This window comes from Alligator sinensis, unplaced genomic scaffold (assembly GCF_000455745.1).
Source record: "Alligator sinensis unplaced genomic scaffold, ASM45574v1 scaffold1165_1, whole genome shotgun sequence".
Taxonomy (NCBI): Eukaryota; Metazoa; Chordata; order Crocodylia; family Alligatoridae; genus Alligator; species Alligator sinensis.
Window position 1 is genome coordinate 1,026,827 of NW_005842477.1, and position 9,752 is coordinate 1,036,578.

The 9,752-nt window shown below is 65.4% G+C and overlaps 1 protein-coding gene across 1 annotated transcript in view; it reads right to left on the reverse strand.

Annotated features, from left to right (window-relative positions):
* The window catches only part of NPR1 (natriuretic peptide receptor 1), a 12,442-nt gene that overhangs the window by 588 nt on the left and 2,102 nt on the right, over positions 1 to 9,752 (reverse strand). Inside the window, exons 2-23 of the mRNA XM_025212643.1 lie at positions 9,222 to 9,742; positions 7,410 to 7,609; positions 6,505 to 6,618; positions 6,172 to 6,307; positions 5,516 to 5,607; positions 5,259 to 5,394; positions 5,040 to 5,126; positions 4,925 to 4,942; positions 4,782 to 4,876; positions 4,623 to 4,697; positions 4,455 to 4,532; positions 3,898 to 4,002; positions 3,256 to 3,327; positions 3,001 to 3,160; positions 2,754 to 2,909; positions 2,496 to 2,664; positions 1,436 to 1,582; positions 1,210 to 1,333; positions 950 to 1,018; positions 577 to 751; positions 261 to 359; positions 41 to 132 (exon numbers count right to left, since the gene is read on the reverse strand). Of these exons, the coding sequence (XP_025068428.1) occupies positions 41 to 132; positions 261 to 359; positions 577 to 751; positions 950 to 1,018; positions 1,210 to 1,333; positions 1,436 to 1,582; positions 2,496 to 2,664; positions 2,754 to 2,909; positions 3,001 to 3,160; positions 3,256 to 3,327; positions 3,898 to 4,002; positions 4,455 to 4,532; positions 4,623 to 4,697; positions 4,782 to 4,876; positions 4,925 to 4,942; positions 5,040 to 5,126; positions 5,259 to 5,394; positions 5,516 to 5,607; positions 6,172 to 6,307; positions 6,505 to 6,618; positions 7,410 to 7,609; positions 9,222 to 9,742 (2,920 nt within the window). The remainder of the gene's footprint in view (positions 1 to 40; positions 133 to 260; positions 360 to 576; positions 752 to 949; positions 1,019 to 1,209; positions 1,334 to 1,435; positions 1,583 to 2,495; positions 2,665 to 2,753; positions 2,910 to 3,000; positions 3,161 to 3,255; positions 3,328 to 3,897; positions 4,003 to 4,454; positions 4,533 to 4,622; positions 4,698 to 4,781; positions 4,877 to 4,924; positions 4,943 to 5,039; positions 5,127 to 5,258; positions 5,395 to 5,515; positions 5,608 to 6,171; positions 6,308 to 6,504; positions 6,619 to 7,409; positions 7,610 to 9,221; positions 9,743 to 9,752) is intronic.

Here is a 9,752-nt window from a genome sequence, read left to right on the forward strand (position 1 = left end):
GGGGTGGGGGTGGGGCTGGGGGGGCAATGCCCAGCATCACCTTCATCTCCACATCTCCGCGCAGCTCCAGGTGGAAGCAGCCAAACTCCTCCAGCACATCGCATGTTGCCGCCGACAGGTGGATCTTCAGGGCTGGACCCAGACACAGCCCGTCAGCACCGTGGGGTGGCTCTGCCCGGCCTGCCTCCCACCCTGGTACCATGCCACAACCCCCATCTCCCCCCAGGTCTGGGTTGCAGCTCTCTCCCCCCGCCCGTTACCTTCCCCGTTGGACTCCATGCGCGAGGCCGTGTTCACCGTGTCCCCAAAGAGGCAGTAACGTGGCATCTTCAGGCCTACCACCCCCGCACACACAGGCCCTGGGGTGGGGGACACAGATAGGGGTGCTGGGCGGGGTCCTGGCACGGGGCTCCTACCACCTCCCCTCCTCCCCGGGGCTTTGCATGCTCATACATGTGCATGACCCATGCAAAGAGCTCTGTCCCACCAGGGTCCAGGCTCTACCCAAAGACATGGGGACGGGGCTGCCCTGAATTGTGGGGGTCCCTGGATCCCCGCTGAGCTGACCCCACTCACCAGTGTGGAGGCCGATGCGCAGTCGGAGTTGTTGGTCAGGGCGGTGCCGGATCCGGAAGGAGCGCACAGTGTCTAATAGCGCCAATGACATGCGGGCGACCTCGCGGGCGTGCAGCTTCCCGTTGCGCACAGGCAGCCCCGACACCACCATGTAGGCATCGCCGATTGTCTCCACCTGTGGGTGGGCGAGGGGGACACAGCTAGGACCCCCCTCGCTCTCCCCAGCCCCATTGCAGGGTCCGGCCCTCGGCACCTCCAGGCTGCCCCTCAGGCAGCACTTCCTGGTGAGGACCTTGGTGCCCCCGAGGACCAAATCCAGGAGTCCCGAGTGCCTTGGCAGAGAACCCAGGTGTCCTGGCTCTCCGCCCCTCACCTTGTAGACATCGAAGTTGTCGATGATGGCATCGAAGCAGGTGTACAGGTCATTCAGCAGCGTCACCACCTGCCGCCGAGGGGGGAAGGGGTGCAGCTGTGAGACCCCCTCACCTGCCCAAGACCCCCTACCCTTCCTGCCTTGCATTGAGGCAGGGTGTTATGCCCTCCCTGCACAACCCCAGAGCTGGCTGCCTCCAGGACCCCTGTACCAAACAACCACCCAGCTCCCTGCCTGAGGGTGCTCCCCTGCCCCTCCACCTGCATGGGGGTGCTCTCAGCCGACAGCGCTGTGAAGCCGACGATGTCACTGAAGTAGATGGTGACGCTGTCGAAGGCCTCGGCTTGCACCGTCTCACCGCGCTTCAGCTGCTCGGCCACAGGGCTGGCAGGGAATGGGTGAGTGGGGGTACCGCCAAGCCCCTTGCTCTGCCTGAGAAGGGTGTGGGGGGCAGTCAGGGCCCAGAGAAACCCCCCTGGCACTCACTGGGGCAGGATCTGGTAGAGCAGAGCCTCGGCCTTGCGCTTCTCCTCCAGGTAGGCCTGTGTCCGCTCCTCCACCAGCTCCTCCAGGTTGTTGGCATACTGCTCCATGCGCGACAGCAGGTTGTCTAGGATGTTGCTGCTGTTCTCCCTGCAAGGCATGGGGCCAGCGCTGGGCAAGTGGGTGGAGGACACCTCCACTCTCCCCCACATCCCCCCTGCTCCCCACCACTGCCCCGACTACCCGAGGCTGGGGTGCATGGCCCTGCTTACACGTGGATGGCGCTTGGGGATACCCGTGTACCCTCCAGAGCCAGATGGTGGGCGGGGGGCAGAGCCTGGGGGGTGGCTGATGGGGGTCTGGCCATGATGGTGGGGGATAGCTGATAGGGTCTGGCTGTGATAGGGGGAGTGTAGGAGGGATGGGAAGCATCTGGCTGTGATGACTGATGGGGTCTAGCTGGTATGGGGGGGGGGTCCAGCCAGGATGGGGGGGTGGGGTTCTGGCAGTGATGGGCAAGTCTAGCAGTGATAGCGGATAGGTTCTGGCCAGGATTTGGGGAGTATAGTGGGGCAGGGGGCAGTCTGGCCATGATGACTGATGGGATCTGGCTATGATGGAGGTGTTTCTGGCAGTGCTGGGGTCTGGCTGTAATGGGGGATCTGGCCGTGATGGGGGGAGTCCAGCAGGGATTTGGGGGGGGCAGGTCTGACTGAGATGACTGATGGGGTCTGGGTGTAATGGCAGGGGGCTAGAAGTGATAGAGGATGGGGTCTGGGCAGGATTCAATGGAGTCTAGCAGTGATGGCTTATGGGTCCTGGCTGTTATGGGGGGGTCTAGTCATGATGGGGAGAGTCCTGAACATGATGGGGGGGGTCTGGTTGTGATGGGGGCTCTAGCAGGGATAGCTGATAGGGTCTGGCCAGGATGGGGGGAGTCTAGCAGGGATGGAGGGGTCTGACCACGATGACTGAAGGGATCTGGCTGCAATGGGGGGGGTCTGACTGCAATTGCAGATGGGGTCTGCCCATGGTGGGTCCTGCGGCGCGGGGCCGCCCTCACCGGTTGAACTTGCGCAGCAGGACTTTGATCTGGTTGAAGTCGGGGCGCTCCAGTGGGTCCTCGGCCCAGCAGCGCCGCATGAGCTGCCCCAGCTCCTCCACATGGCAGCCCACACTGGCCGTGGGCCGGAAGCAGGGGCACTCGCTGCTCTTCACCCGCTCGATGATCTCTGCAGAGAGGGCAGGCTCAGCCCGGGGGGCTCCAGGACCCCCGGCTCCGCCACGCTGTCCCCCCAGGGATGGGATCCCCCAGCCACACCTTTGGGGCTGAGGTCCAGCCCCTCCATGTAGAAGGCCCCATTGCGCAATGCGATCTCCTGCAGGATGATGCCAAAGCTGTACACATCGCCTTTCTGCGTGCCACGGGCCGGGGGCACCTCCATGCGCAGCAGCTCGGGCGCCGTCCACAGCTTCTCTGTGGGAGGGCGAGGGTCAGCATGGCTCTGGTGGACCCTACACTGGAGTGGGACTCCTGGCCCCCCAGCCCAAGCCCTGACAGTGCTCACTGGCGAAGAGGCCGTGGGAGTCGTCGGAGTCGGGTGCAGTGCGGAAGCTCTCCAGCCCGTAGTCCGTGATCTTGAGCACAAAGCGGCTGTCCACTACGCAGTTGGATGACTTGAGGTTTCCGTGGGACACGATCACGCCATTGTGCAGGAACTGCATCCCCTGCACGGCGCACAGGGTCAGGTGCTGCGACCCCTGGGACCCCGGGTTTGAGGGCTCCATGGGAGGGGTAAAGGGGGAGTCTGCGGGGGAGCTACCTTAACGATGTCATTAGTGAGCGAGTAGCGAAACATCCAGTCCAGAGTGATACTCTCATTCTCCAGGATGTCCTGTGGGGGGCGCAACACAAGGGAGCTGAGACCCTTGTTCCCCCCACCTGACAACCCAATGGGATTTCAGAGGGGGATAATCCTGCCCTGGGCTGGGACCGGCCCCAGGGCAGCATCTACACTAGGGCTGTGCCAGCAGCAGAGCCCGCTCCCCCCGCCCCTTGCTTGGGGGGGGGGGGGGGGGTCGCTCCCTGGACTTTCACACCTCTTGGCTCCCGCCCTCCCTTCCCCCTCTCCCCTCCAGGAGAGGAAATGCCTGCGCTGCAGGGCAGGCCGCCAGGAGTTGGGTGGGCGGGGGCCGGGGAAGGAGAAGAGGCCCCCCCATAAATCATCCCCCTGGCAAGCAGCTCCTCCCTGGAAGGCTGCAGCCCTGGGGGAGGGGGGCAGAGAGGGAGGCCGCCGCACCCCTCCCCCCACGCCCCCACTTCTCAATGAATAAATCCTTCCACCCTGGAGAGGAACCCAGGAGTTCGGGCTCCCCGGGGGCCCCGTTCTAACCACCACCCCCCACTCCACCCCAGCCCCAGGGGGGAACCAGGAGTTCGGGCACCCTGCACCCCCGTCCTGTACCTGGAGGCTGCCGCGGGGGCAGTACTCGGTCAGGATGCAGATGTTGGGAGGGTCAGTGCAGGCGCCCACAAAGCGAGTCAGGTGCTCGTTCTGGACGTCCCTCATCTGCGGAGGGTTTTTTGGAGGGGGGCTGTTTGTGCACGTGTGATCCCCCCCACCCCCAGTCCCTTCTCAGGCCTCGCGCTGATGCCGGGACACGGTGTCCTGGCCAGCGCTGCAGAAGCGAGGCCTTGGAACCAGCCATGGGATGGGTGGGGCTGTTTGGCCTGTGGACCCCCTCCCCCCCCACTGGCCACAGGGGTGAAGGGGGCTGAGGGGGGAGGCCAGGCAGGGGGCCCCGTGCTCCTGTTATGGGGGCTGTGGATGGAAACCATTGTGTCGCCTTGGTGTGGCCCAGGCAGGAGGGAGCGGGCACATGGTTGCCCCAATGCCCCCACTCCCAGCTCGGGGGCCCAGCCTGCCTGCCCCCTCCCCCCCAGAGCTGCATAATTGGATGCAAATGAGCTGGGGGGGGGCTGGGGGATGTGTCTCCCTCCCCCCAACCCCCTGGTACCTACATGCTTGAGCTCGAACAGCACCTTGCGCGTCAGCTCGATTCGCTTGCGGTTCAGGTGCTTCACAGCCACGATGTTGCCCTGGGGGCAGATGGCAGAGAAGCTCTGTGTCGGGGTCCCCCAGGGGTCCCCCAGGGGTCCCCTCTCCCCCCTACAGCCCAACCCCCCCACCTTGTAGTAGGCCGTCTTGGCATAGACCTGGAACTGCCCCTCGGTTGTCATCAGGGACCCGTAGTTGGAGCCTCTCTGTGGGGAATGAGGGGGCGTCAGCCGCGGGACCGGCACTGTCCCAGCCCCCCCAGCCCCGGGGCTGGTCCCCGCGATGCTCACCAAGGATAGCGTGAGCTTGCTGCCGGCGCTGCGCAGGTGCTTTTCCAGCCCACTCAGTTGCACGTCCTCCCAGCGGATGCGAGGTGCCCCCAGAGCTGCCCCGCATCCCCACCCCCCTAGCTCCCCCTATCCTGCTCCTGCACCCCCTCCCCACCGCAGGGCTGGGAGACACCCCCCCCAAGACCCTAATGCTGGAGGCCACATGCCAAGTGGGTTGGGGGGTGTAGGCTGGAGAAGAAGCCCCCTGCCCGCCCCCGCACCTGTAGACGAAGAAGGAGGCGATGGCAATGGCCAAGAAGATGAGGCTGACCGTGAGCGCCAGGATCTCCAGCGTGGAGAAGCTGCCTGCAAGGCAAAGCTGGGGTCAGGACCCACCCTGTGCATAGGGCTGGATCCAGCCTGGGCCAGGGGCTGCGGGGACAGGACTGGGCATGGGCCCCGGGGCCAATAGGAAGCCAGCAGGGATTTGGCACTGACCTTGGTGGCACAGGGGGTTGCTGTTGTCAAAGCCGCAGAATGGGACGTCTGGGGGCACCACGTTCCCAGGCCAGTGGATGTGCCGGCCTGGCACTGCACGGATCTTCTTGCTGGTGCCATTATAGCTGGCCACGATCTGAGGAGGGGGAGAGCAAATGGGAGGGTAGGCGGGGCTGGGGTCCCAACTCACTTGCCCCCCAAAGCGCATCCTGGGTGGCCGATCCCACCATGGGGCAGGGCCTGGTGCCCCCACAGACCTGGAACTCGCCCCACGCAGGGTCCATATCCCACAGCGCGTAGTCGCTCTCCCGGTCCCCGTTCTCATCGATCTTCACTAAGCCAGTGACACCTGTGGGAAGGGGAGAGCTGGGCTCAGGCAGACGGATCCTGCGGCTCCCAGCTGGAGAACCCCGGGCTCAGATGCGGCTGCTTCTGGGGTGGTGTCAGGGTCCAGTGAGACCCCTTGCCCATGTCACATTGTGCGGATGCAGCCTCCTTCATGGGATATGGGAGCTGTTTGTAGGGGATCCTCTGGCCAGCATGTTACTGGGCCTGGGGGGTTGCCAGGGCAGACAGTGTGGGGGGCGCGCGACAGGTCCAGCAGGGAGAGCCGCGCCACCCTGTGGCCCCGCCGGCTGTAAATCTGCACCCAGTGGCTCCGGTCCTACATGGCGCCAGTGCCACTAAAAATACCAGCCCTGGGAGTGTCGTGGGAAAGAATCCGGCTGGCGGGGCAGGGTAGGGCTGGGGCTCCCTGCCCTCGTCCTCAGGGCACCCTGGAAAAAGGGGCTCCTGGCCAGAGTCACCCCCTGCCTCCCAGTCTGGCAGCAGCTCCAGGGACAGGGGCACGGCACACGGCTTAGGGCGTGGCAGGGCGGGAGACCCTAACCCTCCCCCCCGGCCCAGTGCTCACCGTAGATGGTGCGGTTCCACATCTGGCGCGTGATGGCAGTGGCATTACCCACATCGCCGCCTTGCTCCAGGGTTTCGTTCACGGCCTGGGCATACAGCAGCACGGCGTCATGGAAGGCGCCTGCGATGTAGTTCATCTGTAAGGTGTGCACTGGCTCAGGGCCCCCGGCTGTGCCGGGCTACATGCACATACGTGTTTGCGTGTGCGTGCATGCTTTGCACTGCACTCTGTCCATGCTGTGCTGCACCTTGCCAGCTCTAATCTACCTTGTACCTTGTTCCCCCCCAAGCAGGGCTGCTGCCACCCAGACCACTCCCCACTCTGGGCCCCTACCAGGCTGTCCTCCATGGTGAAGTTGAAGCGGGTGCAAGCTGCAGCCTTGAGCTCCTGCACAAAGGGCCGGTACTCGGGGTTCTCGGGCTCCTTGTAGGTGATGATCATCACGGCCTGCGGCACATGGGGTGGGGAGGGGGCATGGCAGGGGTTAATGCCCCCAGAGCAGGTCACCTGCCCCTCTCTGCAGCCAGATGCCCTCGCCCCAAAGCCCTGGGAGGCAGACGGCAAATCTCCTGCCCTCACCCCATGTACCCGGATGGAGTTGGGGGCAGCTGGAGATGCCCTTAGGCTCCAGCCACAGCACCTGCCACCAGATGCTAGAGCCAGGGCAGGGGGCGAGGGACCGGGACTGGTCCCTGCGCCAGCCAGGATCGGGCCCTGCCGGGGAGCTCTGGCCGCTCCAAGCTGTGGTCTCCTTAGGGACAGTGGCGGCAGCAGCGGTGGTGGGGGCGACTTTCCGCTCTGGGGCTATTAATAGCGTCCACTCGGCCCCAGGAAAATGATCCAGCTTCCTTCCTCCTCGTTAGCTGCTGGCAAAACCCCACGGGAGCCCAGGGCTGCATGTCCCCCTCCTGCAGGGGCCAGGCATGTGGCTGAGCCCCCGTATGCTCATGACACCCATGAACCGCCCTAGGTTTTGTGCCCCCTGCTAGGGGCAAAGATTCCAGTGCTGGTGCAGCCCCCACAAAGCATCCCCCCCGCGCCTGGGCGCTGAGCCCTGAGGGAAGCTGGCGGGAGCTCAGCAACTCCTACAAGGCCCCATTGTCACACCTGCTGCCCCACCCCAGGATGCTGGCCAGCCCCAGGAGCCCTCGGGCACTGGGTGCCACCTCCTGGCACAGCCACCCCGCACTTTGCCAAGCTCCCTGGATGGAGAACCCAGGCATCTGGGTGGGCCATACCTTGTAGGCCTCCCTGGCGCTGGCATCGTGCTTGTCCCTGCGTTGCCAGGGCTGCCGGGGCTCAGGGAAGCGGGTGCCTTGCAAGCTGGCCCCAAAGATGTCAATGTAGAAGAAGACGTAGTCGCCCCGTGTCAGCCCCTCGCGCCGCGCCTCCAGCATCAGCTGCCGGAAGGTGTCCGGGGAACAGCAGACGTACACGACTGTGGGGCAGGGGGCATGGTTATTGGGGGCACCCTGTCCTGGCTGTGTCCCACCCCTGGGGTCCCTGGTGCCACCTGCCCCAGGGCTGGGAAGGGGACACGGTGCATGAGGCTGAGCTCTGGCCCAGGGCCAGGGGCAGGGACTCACACCTCAGCAGTGGCGGAGGCTCCCCACAACCTGGTACCTGCCCCATTTAGCAACAGGCACTGTAGAGGTGTGGGGGTCCACAGAACCCCCACGGATGGGGGCAACCCCACAGCGGTGGCCACAGGGGCTGCTCTTTACAGGTGCCAGGAGCCGCTGTGGGCATCTCAGGGTCATGCCAGCGTGGGCAGCTGAGGGCCGTGTCCGGACAGAGGGGAGCAGAGCCATCCCTGCCCCCCTGGCCCAGCCCAGCACGCAGGGAACATCCTGTTATTGTCCTGCCGCGCGGACGCTGTGTTCCTGCCCAGCTGGGTGAGGGGCCATGTGCCCCCCGGGGCTGCAGCGGGGCCGGTCCGTGCGGCGTGGCCTGCCCTGCCCTGCCTGCCCGCCCCGTGGCTGCCACGTCCTGTTTTGAGGACTCTGTTTCCTTCTCCCACTGCCAAGATCCTGCCGTGATTTATGGGCTGGGCGGGCGCTTGCCCTTCCCTCCACCACAGCTCCTGCAGGGCCCAGTGGAAACCCAGGGGCGCGAGGCTCCGTGGTCATGGAGCTGCCCCAGCCTTGCAGCTGTTTATGGGGCTCTCAGCTGTGGGGGGTGGACGGGGAAGGGGTGCCCAGGGTGGGGCAATGGAGGGTCCCAGTGACAGCAGCTAGTGAGAGGACCCTGGGGGGTCAACCCCGAGAAGACCCCGGGGACCCATCATGGCTCTGTGGCTCCCCCCAGGGCTCCCGGTGGCTCCATCATGCTTCCCACTCCATGTCAGGGCTGGGACCCTCTGCCAGGACACCCGAGACATGCCAGGGGTAATGGAGACTGGAGGGGGCTTGGCACCAATTTTGCTTGTGCAACAAGGCTCTGCCATGACAGGTCTGTTTGTATGCACTGTTGTGCGTGCATGCATGCACGTGTTTGTTCATGCGCACACACACACACACACACTCTTGTACCACATTAGGGCCCGATCCAAAGCCCAGGAACATCGGGGGAAACGTTCCAAGGGCTGGCCAACAACTCAGGATTGGGTCCGGGGGGGAAAGGAGGAGCCGTGGGGGTGCCCAGCCCTGGGTGCAGCCCCGTCTGGCTGTGCCTGGCCCCCCCACCTCAGCTGGGGCTGGGGGGCTGACCCCTTCCCCGAGGATGCCCCCTTCTCCAATCCTCGGGCTGTTCCCTTCCCCGATCCCGGAGGCTGGGGGAGCTGCTGGGAGCTCCCGCCCTGGAGGGAGGGGAACGGGGAAGGGGGATGCACTTGCCCCCTGACCCATTTGGGGCTTTGCTTCTTCCCGAGCCCCCCAGGAGCAAGGCAGGAGTACGGTCTCCCCCACCCTGGTCACAGCAGATGTGTCCCCTTCTCACCCGTACCCTGACCCCTACTGCCAGCCAGGCCTGGGGCGCTGGGGCAAACCTTCACTGCTCAGAGTGGGCCTGGGGCCTGTGGGGCACATGGGGCAGGGGTTGGGGGCACTCACTCCGTGTCTTGCTCTTGATCTCCTGCACAAGGAAGGTGTAGTTGGCCTTGTCCTGGTCCTTGAAGGGGATGTCGAGCACAGTGAGGTTGTGGAAGCCGGGCAGCTGCACATAGATGCCCTCGATGGCGAAGTAGCAGGGCCGGTCGTCCAGCTTGTCGTCCCAGTACACCAGCATGGCGTGGCGTGTCCAGTTGAAGTGGCGCTGCAGGGCCACGGCGAAGGCGCCCAGCTTGCGGTGGCTGGGGCCAGCCCGTGTGGTCAGTGCATAGACGTCTGCCTTGTCGTCGAAGCCGTGCGCCTCGGCGCCTGCCGTCACCAGGGGCAGGCGCCTGTGCCGTGTGAAGCGGGCCACAGGTGCCGAGGCGTAGATGCAGCCGGGCCCCAGGAAGGCGCTGGGATTTGTGGCCCACTTGAGGTCCACGGCGGCCAGTGGTGCGGCTGAGTCGGAGCACACGCCGTGCTCGTCCTCGCTGCTGCCGAACACCCATTGCAGCCGGCGCCGCGGCAGGCGGGCGGCCGGGTGGGTCCCCC